We start from the raw sequence: 21,265 nt of genomic DNA, 5'->3' as shown, positions 1-21,265 counted from the left end.
TTTCTCGTTCTGTTCAGTTTTTGTTGCTGTATTGTTTGTGTTTAATGTTTGGGGGTGGGGGGTGGTGTGCAAATCTTTTGCTGTGGCCCACATCTAAGGTTTTTTGCTCTACTGTCTAATCACATATAAACATTTCAGTCAAAATATTGCTTTCATGCACAAAGTTCAAAAGGCAAAAAGCTGTGACTTTGATGCAATATTTCTGGTCTTGTCTTGGTTAAGCAATGTTTCAAATCATTTGCTTGAATTCAATTTAATGCCCAAAAATTCCTTCTGTTACAAAATCTGCAAAATGCTTGGAAAAGGATGATTTTTGAAATGACGCCATTGATCATCAGGGCAATTAATGTTGGACTTTTTCTTGAATCCGCTTTGTCTTTCGATATCTGTAATACTCATTCAAAGTGACTATTCAGATCATTTTGTTACCAGCTGCTGCTTTCTATTTCTGTCCCAATGTGCTGATTTGCCAGGGAACTGATGGCGTAGCAAACGCACATTTGTCGTAGAAGAGTTATCTGTGATAGGAATTTCAAATGGTGCATTGTCAAATGGTGCAAACCAGTTGACTTATTAATTGTCTTAACAATCAGATAAAGGCATCATAATGAAGTTACCAATGGCTTATCAAGGTGGTTATTTAAATCCACTGAAGCATTTGTACAACTTTCCAGGAGCAGGAGTTTCAATCGAAACAGCACCAAGAGCTGGATATGGCATTGAAAAAAATAATTGCACAGAACAAGAAGGAAATTTCTGACCAGGAGAGGGTGTGCCTTGCAAAGAAGCAGCAGCTAATGAGAGGTAAGCAAGCGGCTTTCTGGGAGTGTGTGTGTGCGGGAGTGTGTGTGCGCGCGTGTGGAATCCCTATAGTACAGAAGGAGGCCATTTGGCCCACCAAGTCTGCACCGACCACAATCCCACCCAGGCCCTATTCCCATAACCCCTCTTATTTACCCTGCTAATCCCCCTGATACTAAGGTTAATTTAGCATGGCCAATCAACCTAACCCGCATGTCTTTGAACTGTGGGAGGAAACCCACACAGACGCGGGGAGAATGTGCACTCCAAACTCCACGCAGACAATTGCTCAAGCCGGGAATCGAACCCAGGTCCCTGGTGCTGTGAGGCAGCAGTGCTAAGCACTGTGCCGCCCCAGAAGTAGATACAAATGAAAGTGGTATTGTTGGAGAATGAATGACTTCAGATTTACTAAATATAGATACACCATAATAAATACTTCAGATTTTCATTTTGAACAAAACACACATGTAAAAGTTAAGAATGCTAGACTGATCTAAAAATCCACAGTCAGCGGAGTTTTACATTTTTCTGTAACAATTCCAGCTGCGCCAATGACTCAATGAAGTTATCAGACAAATGACTAAACCAAATGAACCAGACACTCCTCCAGTTCAACCCCCCTGTTCTCTGATATTCGCCATTTTAGGTTGTGGCTGCAATGTTCCCTTCTGTTAGAGTTCATCGACACTTGCAGTACTAGAGAAATGACAAGTGCATTGTGAGTTCATATTCTTCCACTGGTTGAGAAACTGAGTTCAAACAATTGGGTCATCACTGGACAAATCGCGTCGAAACCGCTGAATTATTGCAAAGACTTCAGCAAAAGGACCCTGCCCATTAGTCAGGCCTACGAATGACTCAGTCCCACGTTATTTTAATCCACTACGCCCAACCAGAATGTAATGTGCAGGGTCTTTAAAGTGTTGGTGTATGCTACTCGTCTTGTCTACCCTGCACTCGCTCCATACCCCAGTTTAATGGCTGCATTTTGGATAACGGGGAGAACACTTAAGGCAGGCGAGAGCTTCACTGACATGTACAAAACTAGATATTGACAATTCAGACATTCTAACCTTTTGGTGTGTGACTCATGCAAATACCAATCACACCTGGGGAGGCTGGTTTGGTAAGGCCAGAAAACTTGTATTTTGACTGTTTTCTTGAGCCAAGCTAAGTAGGAATACTCTTCCGGGCCCTATAATACATATTGGTCTTTCTATCTTTCTAACTGATTTTAATCCATTGTCTCTTTCCACCCCCACCAACAACCCGTCGCTACCAGAGAACATTCCTGTGGGTCCCCAGAGGCAGCCTCTTGTTGTGTTTACCCCACTGGCCTGACACTTCTACCATGAGTCAGGTACACAGTGTGTTAATAAGGAGTTAAAATGACCCTGGTATCACTCTGGTGAGTCCGGACAAAGCTGCCGTTTGTGTTACTAGCTACACGCTCAACACTCTCCAGCCTGTTCCACCACACTCCCAAGGTTAAAATAAAGGTTTATTTGTTTAATAATGCCCCTTAAATGAGTTAGCAAGGTAGACCAACGAGGCATGAGCTATATGCCACTGATAAAGACAAATCTTTAAATAAAACCAAGCTCATTGTCCATGCTACTGCATGAATAAGGGCCAGTTGGTCAGTATACAGGAAGGCTCCCACAACCTGTGCAACTGAGTCAATGCTTTCAGGAGTGGAGACGAGTGAATCAACAACTTAAATATGTTTTTGTACCTCTTAATAATTACATGAATATATAATGCATTATTGATATCCATATTATAGGAAACGTATGTTGAATTCAGCTTGTGTTGTTTAACATTTCCTGAACCTGCTTCTATTTCTTGTTGCAGAAAGGGAGGCTGCCATCTGGGAACTGGAAGAGCACCATCTACAGGAGAAACACCAGTTCCTCAAGCAACAGTTAAAGGATCAATACTTTCTGCAAAGACATCAGTTGCTGAAGAAACACGAGAAGGTAAAATAAACTTGGTTCATGATAGGAAAGCACAAATATTTGACCCGTAGGGACTGGATTTTTTTTTTGTCGACTGAGAGAACACAGTTTTGGTCTCGATCCATGAGTTTCACTAATCTTCAGTTAACTTTGGTAGATTTTTTTAGAAAAGATCATCTTTACTGTTCTTCTGTGAATATTACACCTGGTTCTGCTTTAATTATATGATCAATGACACATTCAGCTTTCTGCTGTGAAGTTTGGCAAGATTCCATTCCACCTACATACTCTTTCACTTTACTTATTTTGTCTGGTCAAAGGAATTGGAACAGATGCAACGTTACAATCAGCGAATGATTGAGCAGCTAAAGGTCAGACAGCAACAGGAAAAGAACCGACTTCCCAAGATCCAAAGAAGTGAAGGGAAGACTAGAATGGTGATGTACAAGAAGAGTCTGCGCATTAACTCGACGGGGAGTCACACAGAAGATAGAGAGAAAATCAAGCAGGTAGTTTACCTCACCCATTCTCCACAATGACAATAGGTGCTGCTTTCTTCAACCAGGCTGCCATTATAGATGCATAAAAGGCAAACACCGCCCCAAAGCTCCTCAAAAATAAAAAACAGATTTATTCCTTTAAAATTTATAATTTACAAAAATAATGGATAATCCGACTAATAGCTTCCCTAGGCGGAGGGAGGTATGTCGTTTGAGATAGAACAGCACAGGAACTAATCCCTTCTGCCTGCCCTTGGTCCATATCCCTAAATTCCTTCCATATTCATGTGCTTATCTAAAAGTCCCTTAAACACCCCTATCTTATCTGCTTCCATCATCACCCCTGGCAGCACGTTCTAGATGGGGGAAACCTTTTAATTCCACAGAGTGAGACACTTGGCCGGGACAGATTTCCCACCAGGATGTCAGCCTGATTGATCCTGGTTTGGCTCCAGAGGAAGCCATGGGGCTGAGTGGATCCGATTCTGGGTGAGGAGCTGGGATCCAATCCTGGAGTCTTCAAGGCTTTTGATGGGGGTGAGCTTGGGGACCAAGAAGAAGCCTTCCTGTTCCACCTGGCTCACAGACAATGATGTGAAGGCACTTGCCCACTATTCTCATCTTGCCTCAACAGCCAAGTTTCCATGTGTGGAAAACCTGTTTGAGTTATAAGGAGAGGCTGGATAGACTAGGACTTTTTTCCCTGGAGCATAGGAGGCTTAGGGTGAGCTTATAGAGGTCTATAAAATAATGAGCAGGGATGTACTTTGTATAAGGCTCTGGTCAGACCCCATTTGGAGTATTGTGAGCAGTTTTGGGCCCTGTATCTAAGGAAGGATGTGCTGGCCTTGGAAAGGGCCCAGAGGAGGTTCACAAGAATGATCCTTGGAATGGAGAGCTTGTCGTATGATGAACGATTGAGGACTCTGGGTCTGTATTCGTTGGAGTTTAGAAGGATGAGGGGGGATCTTATTGAAACTTACAGGATACTGTGAAGCCTGGGTGGAGTGGACGTGGAGAGGATGTTTCCACCAGTAGGAAAAAGTAGAACCAGAGGGCACAATCTCAGGCTAAAGGGACGATCCTTTAAAACAGAGATGAGGAGAAATTTCTTCAGCCAGAGAGAGGTGAATCTGTGGAACTCTTTGCCGCAGAAGGCTATGGAGGCCAGGTCATTGAGTGTCTTTAAGATAGAGATAGGTTCTTGATTAATAAGGGGATCAGGGTTATGGGGAAAAGGCAGGAGAATGGGGGTGAGAAAAATATCAGCCATGATTGAATGGCCGAGCAGACTCGATGGGCCGAATGGCCTAATTCTGCTCCTATGTCTTGTGAGGGGCACAGATCAGCTAGATAGTCAACACCATTTCCCAAAGGTAGGGGGGTCTAAAACTAGAGGGCATAGGTTTAAGGTGAGAGGGGAGAGATACAAAAGGATCCAGAGGGGTAATTTTTTCACACAGGGTGGTGAGTGTCTGGAACAAGCTGCCAGAGGTGGTAGTAGAGGTGGGTACAATTTTATCTTTTAAAAAGCATTTAGACAGTTATATGGGTAAGATGGGTATAGAGGGATATGGGCCAAATGCGGGCATTTGGGATTAGCTTAGTGGTTAAAAACTGGGCAGCATGGACAGGTTGGGCCGAAGGGCCTATTTCCGTGCTGTAAACCTCTATGACTATAACCACTTCAAAACTGAAAGCAGGCTAAATCAAAGGCTGCTGACCTCACTAAGCTGTTTCATGCCAGCTCACTTTCGAGGAATAGATAAGATGCCCACCTTTGTCCCACCGAGGTAAAACTTGGATGTCAGCAGGTTAGCGCTAGCTTCTGGATGCACCCTAAATTCTCCACTTTCTCCACCCCCCTCCCTCCCCCTGTCCAATTCTATGAACTCGCCCATTTTAAAAAGGGCTCTGAGGAAATATATATATATGCTAATTAATACTTATAATGAATGTTGGCAACAGAAACTGCACATGCTATGTGTTGCAGACAGTGGGTGAAATTCTCTGACCTTCCCTCAGCATTTTCCTCGGCAGCGGGAGGCGGCATGCCGTTTGCTTGTGGTGGGATCTTCTGGTCCCGCCACTGTCAATGGGAACTTCCACTGAAACTACCCTACGCTGCTGGGAAACGCCACAACAGCAGATGCACCACCGATAGCGAGACCAAAGAACCTCGCCAGCGTGAATTTTTCACACCACCAAAGTACTCTGCTACACTTCTCACAATTACTCACATTGGAAATGGATGTAATTTTTTTCTGAATCTTGAAAGAACTTGTGGTTGTAAAGTTCCTTTCATTTATTCAGGAAGTCCTAGAGCACTATCCATCTCAGTTGTACGCTGAACAGTTTTAAAGTTTATTTTAGTTTCACAAGTAGGCTTTCATTAACACTGCAATGAAGTTATTGTGAATATCACCTAGTTGCCTGTTCAGCTACACTGAGGGAGAATTTAGCATGGCTAATCCACCTAACCAGCACGTCTTTCGGACTGTGGGAGGAAACCGGAGCACCCGGAGGAAACCCATGGGGAGGACGTGCAGACTCCACACAGACAGTGACCCAAGCCGGGAATCGAACCTGGGTCCCTGGCACTGAGGCAGTAGTGCTAACCACTGTGCCACAGTTGTTTGTGGGAAACATGTCTAGCACCCAATGCGTAAAGAAATGTTTCCTAACGTCATTCCTGAAAAGTCTGGCTCTAATCTTTCGACAAACCCTAATGCTAGGCTCCCCAACCATTTTTTCCCCAAATCTCTCCTCCCCCCTCCTCCCCCCGTTTCACTTAATATCTTGAAAACCTGATCAAGTCATCCCTTAACCTTCTAAATTTCAGAGAACACAAGTCTTGTCTCCTCAGGACTTCACCCTTGGAGTCCAAGTATTATTCTAGCATATCTACAATGCACTTTCTCCAATACCAATATCTCCTCCCTTGGGTGTGGTGTCCAGAGTTGCTCATTGTAAAGCTTCTAGGCCACATCTCTCATCCTCTAGATGTAAAGGCCAGCATTGGATTAGCCGCCTTATTATTTTCTGTATCTGTTCATGACATTTGAATAACATATGTACCTGGACACCCAAGGTTTTTTGGACCACTGTTTCTAGCTTTCTACCATTTAGAAAGTGTCCTGTATTTTGGGCCGAAAGTGGGTGACCTCACATTTGCCTTAATTGAAATATATGTGCCACAGTTTTGTCCATTCGCTTAATCTTTCATTAACCCTTTATAATTTTGCTTCCATCTACAATGCTTCCTACTTTTTGCTACCGGCAAATTTGGATTGTAGTTTTTTTTATCCCATTGTTTAACTTGTTCATGAATACAGTGAATAGTTGAGGCCCCAAACACAGACTTTGGGGACACAACTTGTCACATTCTTGTCCATTGTCCCTGTTCTGTCATCTTTGACTTAACTAATTTGTTAACTGGGCCAATAATTTGCCTTCAGTTACATGTACTTCAACTTCAGCTAATGGATTAGCTAATTTAGGTCTTATAGCACTGTTAGGAAATATTATTAGATTCCTCCAAGTCCACATAAATAACATCCCATGGACATTTCCTTGGCTACATTTTAGTCACCTCTTAAAAAGAAAATCAATCAAGGTCGCTAGGCATGATTTGCCCTTTACAAATCCATGCAGGTTCACTCTGATCAGCTGAAAATTTATCAATATGGTATTAAGGCATGGCTTATGGTAAATGTCGAGTTGCCTAAATTCCAAAGGGAAATTTGAAACTGCCAAAATGGATTTTGCAATTTGCATATTAGGAGGAGTTGTTCTGAAGTCAGGAAGCGATGCCTCTGACCAATTGTGATGATTTTACATTAAAGTAAACGTTTATTTTTTAAAAAATTAAAATTACTTTTAAACAGAAGAATGGCTTCACACAATTAACAGAACTTTAAAACAGTCCCAAATGATCTTAAACTATACTCTGAGCTAACCTTCCCTTTTTCTGTTTGGCAAACAGTCCTAAGAGATTTTCAAATTTCAAATTGAGATTTTTCAAATTATTTTACCACATAGTGCGTTTTCGTTCTTGGGGTGTCCTCCTGAGGCTGACGGGAACTAGTTCCCCAGATCTGGTCTTGTTCACACTGTCGTCTGGGAGATCTGACCAGCTATTATACCGTCTTTGGGAACATAACATAAGAACATAAGAAATAGGAGCAGGAGTAGGCCATCTAGCCCCTCGAGCCTGCCCCGCCATTCAATAAGATCATGGCTGATTTGAAGTGGATCAGTTCCACTTGCCCGCCTGATCCCCATAACCCCCAATTCCCTTACCGATCAGGAATCCATCTATCCGTGATTTAAACATATTCAATGAGGTAGCCTCCACCACTTCAGTGGGCAGAGAATTCCAGAGATTCACTACCCTCTGAGAGAAGAAGTTCCTCCTCAACTCTGTCCTAAACTGACCCCCCTTCATTTTGAGGTTGTGCCGTCTAGTTCTAGCTTCCTTTCTAAGTGGAAAGAATCTCTCCACCTCTACCCTATCCAGCTCCTTCATTATCTTATAGGTCTCTATAAGATCCCCCCTCAGTCTTCTAAATTCCAACGAGTACAAACCCAATCTGCTCAGTCTCTCCTCATAATCAACACCCCTCATCTCTGGTATCAACCTGGTGAACCTTCTCTGCACTCCCTCCAAGGCCAATATATCCTTCCGCAAACAAGGGGACCAATACTGCACACAGTATTGCAGCTGCAGCCTCACCAATGCCCTGTATAGATGCAGCAAGACATCTCTGCTTTTATATTCTATCCCCCTTGCGATATAGGCCAACATCCCATTTGCCTTCTTGATCACCTGTTGCACCTGCAGACTGGGTTTTTGCGTCTCATGCACAAGGACCCCCAGGTCCCCTTGCACAGTAGCATGTTGTAATTTTTTTCCATTTATATAATCCAATTTGCTATTATTTCCTCAAGTGAATAACCTCGCATTTGTCAACGTTATACTCCATCTGCCAGATCCTCGCCCACTCACAGTCTGTCCAAATCTCTCTGCAGACCTTCTACGCCCTCCACACGATTCACTTTTCCACTTATCTTTGTGTCGTCTGCAAACTTTGTTATCCTACACTCAGTCCCCTCCTCCAGATCATCTATATAAATGGTAAATAGTTGAGGCCCCAGTACCAATCCCTGCGGCACGCCACTAGTTACCATCTGCCAATCAGAAAAGCACCCATTTATTCCAACTCTCTGCTTCCTGTCGGATAGCCAATCCCCAATCCACGCTAACACCCTACCCCAACTCCATGTAACCCAATCTTCTTCAGCAACCTTTTGTGAGGCACCTTATCAAAGGTCTTTTGAAAATCCAAAAACACCGCATCCACCGGTTCCCCTCCGTCAACTGCACTAGTCACATCTTCATAAAAATCCAACAAATTCGTCAAGCACGACTTTCCCCTCCTGAATCCATGCTGCATCTGCTTAATCGAACCATTCTTATCCAGATGGCCTGCTATTTCTTCTTTAATAATGGATTCCAGCATTTTCCCAACTACAGACGTTAAGCTAACCGGCCTGTAGTTACCCGCCTTTTCTCTTTTTCCTTTTTTAAACATAACATAAGAACATTAGCCGTTTTCCAATCCGCCGGCACTACCCCAGAATCCAACGAATTTTGATAAATAACCACTAACACATCCGCTATTATCTCTGACATTTCTTTCAGTACCCTGGGATGCATTCCATCCGGGCCCAGGGACTTGTCCACCTTCAGTCCCGTTAGTCTACCAAGCACTGCCTCCCTGGTAACATTAATTGTATTGAGTACCTCTCCTCCTATCAACCCTCTATCGTTAATATTCAGTAAACTATTTGTGTCTTCCACCGTGAAGACCGACACAAAAAACGTATTAAAAGTTTCAGCCATTTCCTCATTTCCCACTATTAAATCCCCCCTCTCGTCCTCCAAGGGTCCAACATTCACTCTTGCCACTCTATTCCTTTTTATATATTTGTAAAAGCTCATACTATCATTTTTTATATTTAGAGCTAGCCTATCTTTTCTTTCCTTTATCGCTTTCTTAGTCGTTCTTTGTTGTTAAAGTTTTCCCAATCTTCCGATTTTCCACTATTTTTGGCCACTCTGTACGCATCGGTCTTTAATTTAATACTGTCCTTAATTTCCTTCGTTATCCACGGCTGGTTATCCCTTTTCTTACAGTCCTTTATCACCGGAATATATTGTTGCTGAGTACTGAAAAGGATCTCCTTAAAAATCCTCCACTGTTCCTCAGCTGTCCTACCTACCAGTCTGCTCTCCCAGTCCACCTTAGCCAATTCAGCCCTCATCCTATCGTACTTCCCTCTGTTCAAATAGAGGACACTGGTATAGGACCCTACTTTCTCCTCTTCCATTTGTACCAGAAATTCAACCATATTGTGATCACTTGACCCAAGAGGGTCCTTCACAAGAACTTCCTTAATTCTACCTACCTCGTTACACATTACCAGATCTAAGATAACTCGTTCCCTCGTCAGTTCTGTAACATACTGTTCAAGGTAACTATCCCGACAGCATTCTAAGAACTCTTCCGCCATCCCACCCCTTCCCACTTCAGTCAGCCAATCAATATGCAGGTTGAATTATTATTGCCGTTCTGTTTTTGCACGCATCCATTATTTGCTTGTTTATAGCTCTCCCCACCTCAACATTACTATTTGGGGGCCTATAGACCACGCCTACTAGTGTCTTTCTCCCCCTACTATTCCTTATCTCTACCCATAACGATTCCACGGGAGACCTAGGTATCAACCCCCTCACACAGGCTTCAGCGTTTTCTTAAATGTGTTCCTTCCCTTTGAACTCTCTATCCTCTGTTGTTTCATCCAGTCTCTCAGAAGTGCCTTTTTCCCAGCACTGAGCAAACTCCTTTCTTTACCTTCTATACTGTAAAAAGTTAATTTGCCTCACTTGCGTCAAATTTTTGCGACTTGTATATGTACCCCTTTGAACTAAAACAACCCAGTTCAAAATTACCACTTTTGTTGCCTTATGGAAATTGGTATTGAAGTCCTCTAGTTTCATTAAGATATCAAAGCCATTTCTTACTATTTTAAACCCTTGCAGTCTGTCTCTCAATCCAATTACAAACAATTATGCCTCTGTCAGCCTGTCTTCTAGTACATGAGAAATATGACAGATATTACCAAAAGAAAAATATTATGATTCTTAGTTTTGCTTACAATGGTGATTTTTCCCTCCCTGTATAATTTTTAAATGAGTTGTGCATTTGATCTATTGAATGTAAATTCAAAAACATTTTGTACCACACAAGTGCCAGGTAATGACCATCTCCAATATCTAACCATCTCCTGTTGACATTCAGTGGTATTACCATCCCTGAAACCCTCGCCATCAGCATTCTGGGGATTTGACCAGGAACTAAACTGGACCAGCCATATAAATAATGTGGCTACAAGAGCAGGCCAGAGACTGGGAATTATGCTATTTATTTCAATGCAAGAGGCCTGACGGGCAAGGCAGATGAACTCAGGGCATGGATGGGTACGTGGGACTGGGATAGTATAGCAATTACTGAAGCATGGCTAAGGGAGGGACAGGACTGGCAGTCAATGTTCCAGGGTACAGATGCTATAGGAAAGATAGAACAGGAGGTAAGAGAGGAGGGGGAGTTGCACTGTTGATTAGGGAAAACATCACGGCCGTACTGAGAGGGGATATATCCGAGGGTTCGGCCACTGAATCTATATGGGTAGAACTGAGAAATAAGAAGGGGGAAATCACTTTGATAGGGTTGTACTATAGGCCCCCAAATAGTCAGCGGGAAATTGAGGAGCAAATATGTAAGGAGATGACAGTTCCAAGAAAAATAGTGTGGTAATAGTTGGGGATTTTAACTTTCCCAACATTGACTGGGACAGCCATAGTATTAGAGGGTTGGATGGAGAGAAATTTGTTGTGTTCAGGAGGAATTTCTCATTCAGTATGTGGATGGCCCGACTAGAGAGGGGGCAAAACTTGACCTCTTGGGAAATAAGGAAGGGCAGGTGACAGAAGTGTTAGTGAGGGATCACTTTGGGACCAGTGACCATAATTCTATTAGTTTTAAGATAGCTATGGAGATTGATAGGCCTGACCCAAAAGTTAAAATTCTAAATTGGGGCAAGGCCAATTTTGATGGTATCAGGCAGGAACTTTCAATAGTTAACTGGGGGAGTCTGTGGGAAAGCAAAGGGACATCTGGTAAGTGGAAGGCTTTCAAAAGTGTGTTAATCAGGGTTCAGGGTAAGCACATTCCTTTTAGAGTGAAAGGCAAGGCTGGCAGAAGTAGGGAACCCTGGATGACTCGGGGTTTTGAGGCCCTGCTCAAGAAGAAGAAGGAGGCACATAGAACATTTCAGCGCAGTACAGGCCCTTCGGCCCTCGATGTTGCGCCGACCAGTGAAACCAATCTAAAGCCCATCTAACCTCCATATGTTTATCCAATAACCATTTGAATGCTCTTAATGTTGACGAGTCTACTACTGCTGCAGGCAGGGCATTCCACGCCCTTACTACTCTGAGTAAAGAACCTACCTCTAACATCTGTCCTATATCTATCACCCCTCAATTTAAAGCTATGTCCCCTAGTGTTAGCCATCACCATCTGAGGAAAAAGGCTCTCACTAGCCACCCTATCTAATCCTCTGATCATCTTGTATGCCTCTATTAAGTCACCTCTTAACCTTCTCTCTAACGAAAACAACCTCAAGCCCCTCAGCCTTTCCTCATACGATTTTCCCACCATACCAGGCAACATCCTGGTAAATCTCCTCTGCACCCTTTCCAACACTTCCACATCCTTCCTATAATGTGGCGACCAGAACTGTATGCAAAACTCCAAATGCGGCCGCGCCAGAGTTTTGTACAGTTGCAGCATGACCTCCTGGCTCCAAAACTCAATCCCTCTACCAATAAAAGCTAACACACCATACGCCTTCTTAACAACCCTATCAACCTGGGTGCCAACTTTCAGGGATCTATGCACATGGACACCCAGATCCCTCTGTTCATCCACACTACCAAGTATCTTACCATTAGCCCAGTACTCTGTATTCCTGTTACTCCCAAAGTGAATCACTTCGCACTTTTCCGCATTAAACTCCATTTGCCACCTCTCAGCCCAGCTCTGCAACTTATCTATGTCCTTCTGTAACCTGCCACTTCCCTCCGCACTGTCTACAACTCCACCGACGTTAGTGTCATCCGCAAATTTACTGACCCATCCTTCTACACCCTCATCCAGGTCATTAATAAAAATGACAAACAGCAGTGGCCCTAAAACAGATCCTTGCGGTACACCACTAGTAACTGAACTCCAGGATGAATATTTCCCATCAACCACCACCCTCTGTTTTCTTCCAGCTAGCCAATTCCTGATCCAAACCACTAAATTACCCTCAATCCCATGTGTCCGTATTTTCTGCAAAAGCTTACCATGGGGAACCTTATCAAACGCTTTGCTGAAATCCACATGACATGCATAGGCAGCTGGGATCAAGTGAATCCCTTGAAGAGTACAGGGGGTGGAGGAGTAGAGTTAAGGGAGAAATCAGGAGGGCAAAAAGGGGACACGAGATTGTTCTGGCAGATGAGGCAAAGGAGAATCCGAAGAGCTTCTAAAAAAACATAAAGGGCAAAAGAATAACAAGGGAGAGAGTAGGGCCTCTTAAGGATCAACAAGGTCATCTATGTGCGGATCCACAAGAGATGGGTGAGATTCTAAATGAATATTTCTCATCAGTATTTACTGTTGAGAAAAGCATGGATATTAGGGAACTTGGGGAAATAAATAGTGATGTCTTGAGGAGTGTACATATTCCAGAGAAAGAGGTGCTGGAAGTCTTAAAGCGCATCAAGGTAGATAAATCCCCGGGACCTGATGGTGTATCCCAGGACATTGTGGAAGGCTAGGATGGAAATTGCGGGTCGCCTAGCAGAGATATTTGAATCATTGATAGTCATGGGTGAGGTGCCTGAAGATTGGAGGGTGGCAAATGTTGTGCCTTTGTTTAAAAGGGGCTGCAGGCAAAATCTGAGAACTACAGGCCAGTGAGCCTCACATCTGTGGTGGGTAAGTTGTTGGAAGGTATTTTGAGAGACAGGATCTACAGGCATTTAGAGATGCAAGGACTGATTAGGGACAGTCAGCATGGCTTTGTGAGTGGAAGATCATGTCTCACAAATTTGATTGAGCTTTTTGAAGGGGTAACCAAGAAGGTAGATGAGGGCAGTGCAGTTGATGTTGTCTACATGGACTTTAGCAAGGCCTTTGACAAGGTACCGCATGGTAGGTTGTTGCATAAGGTTAAATCTCTCAGGATCCAGGGTGAGGTATCTAAATGGATACAAAATTGTCATCTTGACAGAATGTGGAGATGCCGGCATTGGACTTGACAGAAGCCAGAGGGTGGTTGTAGAGGGTTGTTTTTCAAACTGGAAGCCTGTGACCAGCGATGTGCCTCAGGGATCAGTGCTGGGTCCACTGTTATTTGTCATTTATATTAATGATTTGGATGAGAATATAGGAGGCGTGGTTAGTAAGTTTGCCGATGACACCAAGATTGGTGGCGTAGTGAATAGTGAAGAAAGTTATCTCCGATTGCAACAGTATCTTGATCAATTGGGCCAGTGGGCTGCCGAATGGCAGATGGAGTTTAATTTAGATAAATGCGAGGTGATGTATTTTGGTAGACTGAACCAGGGCAGGACTTACTCAGTTAATGATAGGGCGTTGGGGAGTTACAGAACAAAGAGATCTAGGGGTACATGTTCATAGCTCCTTGAAAGTGGAGTCACAGGTGGACAGTGTGGTGAAGAAGGCATTCAGCATGCTTGGTTTCATTGGTCAGAACATTGAATACAGAAGTTGGGATGTCTTGTTGAAGTTGTACAAGACATTGGTAAGGCCACACTTGGAATACTGTGTACAGTTCTGGTCACCCTATTATAGAAAGGATATTATTAAACTAGAAAGAGTGCAGAAAAGATTTATTAGGATGCTACCGGGACTTGATGGTTTGAGTTATGAGGAGAGGCTGGATAGACTGGGACTTTTTTCTCTGGAGCGTAGAAGGCTGAGGGGTGATCTTATAGAGGTCTATAAAATAATGAGGGGCATAGATCAGCTAGATAGTCAATATCTTTTCCCAAAGGTAGGGGAGTCTAAAACTAGAGGGTATAGGTTTAAGGTGAGAGGGGAGAGATACTAAAGGGTCCAGAGGGACAATTTTTTCTCTCATGGGGCCCGTTTTACCAAAGATTCGCGTCCGTTTTCAGGCGTGGAATCGCGGTAAATTTGGGCGTCGGGCCTTTAACACGATCTGCACCGAATCCGAGCAGATCGCGGCTTTACCGACACCCTATTCGGGCGCATTAGCATGCATTTAAATCGATTTAATGAACTGCCCGCCCAACTCTACCGCCAAATCCCACTACAATATGTTGATGGGGAGATGTCTCTGTGACAACGGGAATGAACAGACACCCAAAATGATATGGATGTACTTTGTTCTGTGTGGTCGAAGATTCTCAGAAATGCACATTTTATTTTTCACTTGAGCCCTGCAAGTCGACACAATCAACCCAAAATAACCCAAGCAGATCACATTCATTACTGAGACAAAAGTAGACAGTTGAAATAGATGCAAGTGTAATCTTTCGACAAAAGCTTTGAGTTTAATAGCGTTATCAGATTGTTAGAACAATATTTTCTCTAACAAGAGCAGGTATAATTATTGCCAACTCTTCCATGTGTCAGAGAGCCGCTCTCTCTGCTTTTTTATCTTTCCTGCCCGGGCGCGCTGCGTCAGATTTCTTTTCGAACTGCGCATGCGCAGTTCAGAGCTCCGATCGTTCTGGCAGCGCTAAGCCCCGCCCACTGCACGGATCGGACCGGAGCCGGCAAAACGCGTATGGGCGCGCTGCAAAGAGGATTCGGGGCTCGGATCTGTACTATGCCCAGATTCGGCACTTAGAATCAAAATGGTAAAATTGGGCCCAGGATGGTGAGTGTCTGGAACAAGCTGCCAGAGGTAGTAGTAGAGGCGGGTACAATTTTGTCTTTGTGTGTACCATTTGTCTTTTGTGTGTACCATCTGCAAGATGCACTGCAGCAACTCACCAGGGCCTCTTCAACAGCACCTTCCAATCCCACAATCACTACCACCTAGAAGGACAAAGGCAGCAGTTGCCTAGGAACGCCATCACCTGCAAGCTCCCCTCCAAGCCCACACCACCCTGATTTGGAAATATATCACCATTCCTTCACTGTCACCGGGTCAAAATTCTGGAACTCCCTCTCTAACAACACTGTGGGTGTCCCTACACCACATGGGCTGCAGCAGTTCAAGACGGTGACTCATCAGCACCACCTCAAGGGCATTTAGGGATGGACACCTAGCCAAAGACACACTCATTCCCATGAATGATAAAATCCAAATTGGGTGTCTAAACGCAGATGCTTTAGTTGGAAAGGTATTGGATTCCTGGCTGTTCATTTTGCAATCTGATATATTATTGTGCTTAGGAAGGGCAATTGTTCAAACTTCACAGTGCATTGCGATCTGATTATTTTTGAATTAAAAAAAAAACTATTATTATGTATAAGTAATCCAGCCGAGCCTCTGGTGTACGGAGAATGCCTTTGTTCAAAGTGTTAAGATGGCCCAACAACACTCAATAATCAACATTTAGTTCAATTTTCTGGACACTGCAGTGTTATGTGAACAAATGACTCAAAAATGATTATATTATGGATTGTGTTCACAAAAGTTCCTTATTCTCTAACATATGGCATGGTGTTACTTACAAAAATAGTTTGGACTGCAAGAAGAGAAAAGGCAAAAGATGGAAAAGCAAAATCAGCAAACCAAGCATGAAACCCAAATGAAAGACATGCAACATGCATGTGACAATAATATCCAAGAGCTGAAGCAACTACAGGTAATGGGCATTTACCTTTGCGTGTTCACTGCTTGGTTTTTCCTGTACAAATCGCATTGTAATCTTAAAGTAAACAAAAATGCTCGAAATACACGTCTGGCAGCGAGCATAGAGAGAAGGTAAAGAGTTCATGTTTCAGATCGATGACCTTTTGTCAAACTCCAGGTTATTTGGTTATTTTTGTTTGTGATCGCACCCAGGAGTAGAGGGGGACTTGAATGCAGCTCATTTTGTACAGGCTCAGATTATAGTTACTGCATGAACCCTGATCACCTGTTGCAAGGGAAGATGGGATGTTCGCTTTGTGCAGTGACTATAAACAGCCCGTGCATCCTGACGACAAGCTCACTGAATCATTTTTGTACAGTAATTAATCAGTAGTTTTGAGTACGTGCCATTTGCTTTGTTGAGTGCAACTTCTAGAGTGAGGCTAATGTGTTTTAATGTCAGCCCACCTCCTTAGGTGAAGTTTGGTGTTTTCTTTGGTGGTAGTTTAGTAAATTTGATGCAAATAAAAACTTCTAGAGAACTGTCACAGCAGTCTAACCCATACATGAACCTAATAGAACTAAATGAGCTAAAATGTATACTGTAATGAAGATGGTGTGTAATGAGTCCAATTGAACCTGCTGTAGTTTTTTGTTTTAAAGGTTCCAGCAGATAGCCTCTAAAGATTTCCTTTGAAATACCAATTAAACGTTATTACACCTCACATAAATATTTTAGAAGTATGTAGGCTTGGAAGGCAATCGAAGCTGCAGAGCCATTACAAACAGTGATTCAGTTTGTGCAAACATTAGTAGAACTTGTCAGCAATTGCCCAAGTATTCTCAGTGATTAACAACTCCATTATAATTGCAAATAAATATGGCCAACCTTGGTGAATTTAATATGCAGATGCTCCTTGAATTAAAGGAATACTGTTTTACATGATGCATTCAAAAGGATACAAATGCAATAATGAAAAATTAATTTTTGTGAACAATTTGTATCCCCTTCCTGGGGATTCTGCAAACTTGAAATGCATGTAAATGTTGTACACTTTTTGGTTACTTTGACTGCCAATCGTAGACTGTCAGTAACCGTAAGTGAGATCACATGTGAAATTAGGTTTTTATGCTTAATAGTGCTTAGGCAATATAAGGGAGGCATGTGGCAAATTATCAGTTGCGCTAACTTAATTATCCCTGATTCTTCAGAATGAAAAGTGCCATCTTCTAATTGAACATGAGACCGAAAAGTTAAAAGCGCTTGATGAAAACCATAACCACCAACTCAAAGAATGGCAAGAGAAGCTGAGGCCAAGAAAGAAAGTAAGTGGTCACGGAAAGTCAAGGAGATTAAAATGAAAAATGTCCTGTTTTCTGATGCCTAAATTCTTTATTCATTTCTATATAATTTATCCTTAGAAGGGGAAATTTGGGGGAATAATCACTGTTCAACTGTACAGGCTGTCTTTGCCAATACAAGTTTGTATCAAGTGGCTTCTGTTCATTAAGCATTACGTTGTATGTGAAAAATGTGGTCTCCTGATTATGGTATCTCCATCCCGCCCCGCCCCCCCCCCCCCCCCCCCCCGCCCAAACAAAACCTTCCTTCATCAAGTTCCCTTCCAAGTATGGAGGTTCTGTGGGGATGGTTGGAGGGTGGGTGAAGGGGTGAGAGGTGGTATAGGTACTGACTTGCAGTTCTGTAGGTTGTCAGCAATTGCCTGCTACATTTCCGATGTGGCTTTTCTTCCAGTCTTAAAATCAGTGTTTGTTTCCTGTTTGACTGTAGGAGCTTTTGCAACTGAACCCAAGCTGGTTCATGGTCGACAAGAGAGAATTCAATAAGAGTGATCTTTCTGTTTAAGACCATGGAGCTACCTAAATCAGTAGCACTTATGACAAAGTCCATGACGGCCTCAACCGGGATATTGGGTTCATGTCACACTATCTGTAACCCCCCACAACCTGCCTGGATGTGCAAAATCTCACTAGCTCTCCTGTCTGGAAACCATACACATCTCGTTAACCTGTGCTTAATGCTCCCTCCACTCAAATTGTCTGTACCTTTAAGACTTGATTAGCTGTAAAGACTCACATTCCAATCATTATTCATGTAAATGGAGTTTGTGTCTTTGTGCCCTGTTTGTGATCAGAACTCCCACCCACCTGACGAAGGGACAGCCTGTTCCGAAAGCTAGTGGCTTTTGCTACCAAATAAACCTGTTGGACTTTAACCTGGTGTTGTTAGACTTCTTACTGTGTTTACCCCAGTCCAACGCCGGCATCTCCACCTCTTGGATTCTAGGCAGAGCAATATTACCAAATATGCGTAAGAAACGGGCATGAATGTAATTTTATTTCATTCGGTGTTTAGCAGGTCAAATTCTTGATGTTCACAGTTCCCTCTGAAGTCCACTAATCTTGCAAGTTCAGAATCTTACTCGTATAGCAGTAAAACACTGCCAGTGCTGGAAATCTGAAGTCAAAATACTTAAATGCTGGGAATACTCAGTAGTAAGAAGTTTAACAACACCAGGTTAAAGTCCAACAGGTTTATTTGGTAGCAAAAGCCACACAAGCTTTTGAAGCTCTAAGCCCCTTCCTCAGGTGTTTATATTTTTATTTTTATTTAGAAAATTTATATTTTCTAAACTGAAATTGTATAGGAGCTTCGAAAGCTTGTGTGGCTTTTGCTACCAAATAAACCTGTTGGACTTTAACCTGGTGTTGTTAAACTTCTTACTGTGTTTACCCCAGTCCAACGCCGGCATCTCCACATGATGAATACTCAGTAGGTCAGGCAGCATCTGTGGAGAGAAAAACAAGAGTTAACATTTCAGCTGCAGATGCTGCCTGACCTGCTGAATATTTCCAGCATTTACTGTTTTGATTTTAGTCCAGAATTTCATCAGGGCTGAGATTCCGTTCTCTCATAACTAACAGTGAATTGAAGGCCAGTGAAGTGTCACAAATATTTTTGAAGTGCAAACCTTAATTTTGATTATCAGCATTCTGAGATCTTGAGTAAAAATTACCGTTTTAAAAATCTAATCTCATTTGGCTTTATTACATCGCTGTCTTTTACTGAAATTGCTGCCGTACCTTTAGTTTGCTGCGGATAATGATTTACCCTGTGCATCCTGAACAACAATATTCAGTGTTTTGGTGACTAAAAATAACTCAAACTTTTAATGTGGGAATTTGAGCATTGATCAGGATTAGAAATGTTGTGAAATGCAATTCTGGCCCCCAGGAATTTCATCGGAAACCCAGTTTACGGGCATAAGTGGGAAGAGTGAACTCCCAATGAAAGACATGGCAACAGTGTGGGGTGCAACGCTAAGGAAGTTCCCAGCACCAGTCTTTATGCTATGGAATGCATGTATATAATGAAGGTTTAAGTTTATTTATTATTGTCACAAGTAGGCTTACATTAACACTGCAATGAAGTTACTGTGAAAATTCCCTAGTCGCCACACCCCCGGCGCCTGTTGATTAGACTGCATGATTTTTGTAACAGCTCAATTTATTAGAATCGAAATGTATCAACAAAAAAAAAATCACATTGCCAGATGCCAACACATTTGATTTAAAGTTAAGAACTTGTAGCTATGGACCAAGATAACTTTGTACTTCAATAAACCAAAGTCTGATTGCACATATTTCTGTTAACACTATCAGATAATAATGAGATTGTAACAGGTTACTACTCATGATTAGTATTCAAAATTAGAACAATGTGATTCATCAAGGGCTTCTTTTGATTTTGTTATTTGAAAGGTTTTGTCAGTTTTATCTGTGATGTTTTTGCTGCAGGCTTTGGAAGAAGAATTGATCCAGAAGAAAAAAGACCAGGAGGCCTTCTTTAAACTTAGCGAAGAAGCGGAGTGCCAGAGTCCAAGTTCTCCAAACAAGGTTGCCAAATTTTTTCCTTTTTCTCCAGAATCATCCTAGGGAAGATCAGGACTCGCATTACTGCTCCATGAACTCAGGATTACAGAGATATGAACAAGTCTTTAATTTATATTTTCTAAACTGAAATTGTATTCATGTTTTCTGATTTAGAAGTGGAAGAAATGCTGTATTTACTACTGATATCTCAAAGAATATGAACCCTTGGATGTTACTGTGTACATCAAAGGGCCTTGCCGTGAAAGATGAATGTACACGTGCAGATGTACAGGAGTATTCTTTAATCGGGAAATGCTTTTCTGTGCCTACTTCTAAATTCTTGTTTTTCAGAGCTTCCTTGTCTATACATGACCAGCTAACCAAGTAAAGTGATACAAAATTATAAAGCAAGTTTTTTTTAAAAAGATGTTATTTAGTTCATATCAGAAAGAATTTTTTACTTAACTCATTAGGCATTAAGAATATTAATGAACTGGGTTCAAATAATCCTGTTCAGGTCAACTACTGTATAAAAAAAAACTGCCAATAAAAGTTATAATCTACAGCATTGCTTGCTGCATGTTTCATGTTTGTTCAAAGAACCACATCAACAGTCTGATGCAATGATGGTTTCCCTTCAGGTTTTTGACAATAGTCCTGCACTCTGCTCACATATTATAAAGGCAGCTGAAGGGCTTTTAGCTTAAAACTTGTTTTTCTTGGTATTTTCAGAGATTCCCTCAAGAAGAAATTTAATTTAATCACTGAGGTTCGGCACAAGTTTGTGGGCTGAAGGGCCTGTATTGTGCTGTAGTTTTTTCTAAGAAGAGTTTTGCCAATTGCAAGTGGAATTATCTCACCTAGGACAGAGATTTACATTGTCAACAAATAAGGAGAGCACAGGAAAGAGGAAGCGTGAAGAATTTTTAAAAAATCAGTGCATTGATTTTCAGTTGCATTCCTTGTCTCGGTGATCAGTGTCCAGTGGTTGCGCCAGTATAGGTTGTCGCCCTCTGGTGGTTGGAAGCTCCAGTTCCCTCCAGGGCATAGCCATCTTTTCTCATTACATTGTACTGTTGTTTGGTGGCTGCAGTAAAAGCTCAACATTTTCACCTCAATACTGTTTGTGTGTACTCTCCG

General features: G+C 42.4%; 1 protein-coding gene across 2 annotated transcripts in view; it reads left to right on the top strand.

The window, feature by feature from the left end:
* Nucleotides 1–20,692, top strand: part of stk10 (serine/threonine kinase 10) — a 113,975-nt gene extending 93,283 nt beyond the window's left edge. For both annotated transcript variants that reach the window (XM_078231118.1, XM_078231117.1), the window contains 6 exons: nucleotides 675–804; nucleotides 2,659–2,783; nucleotides 3,083–3,271; nucleotides 16,119–16,244; nucleotides 17,444–17,557; nucleotides 20,051–20,692. In XM_078231118.1, the coding sequence (XP_078087244.1) occupies nucleotides 675–804; nucleotides 2,659–2,783; nucleotides 3,083–3,271; nucleotides 16,119–16,244; nucleotides 17,444–17,557; nucleotides 20,051–20,188 (822 nt within the window). In that variant the 3' untranslated portion in view covers nucleotides 20,189–20,692. The remainder of the gene's footprint in view (nucleotides 1–674; nucleotides 805–2,658; nucleotides 2,784–3,082; nucleotides 3,272–16,118; nucleotides 16,245–17,443; nucleotides 17,558–20,050) is intronic.
* The last annotated feature ends 573 nt before the right edge of the window (nucleotides 20,693–21,265 follow it).

The sequence above is a fragment of the Mustelus asterias genome, chromosome 16 (assembly GCF_964213995.1).
Source record: "Mustelus asterias chromosome 16, sMusAst1.hap1.1, whole genome shotgun sequence".
In the NCBI taxonomy this organism is placed as follows: Eukaryota; Metazoa; Chordata; class Chondrichthyes; order Carcharhiniformes; family Triakidae; genus Mustelus; species Mustelus asterias.
This window is presented reverse-complemented; position numbering and strand designations above follow the sequence as displayed.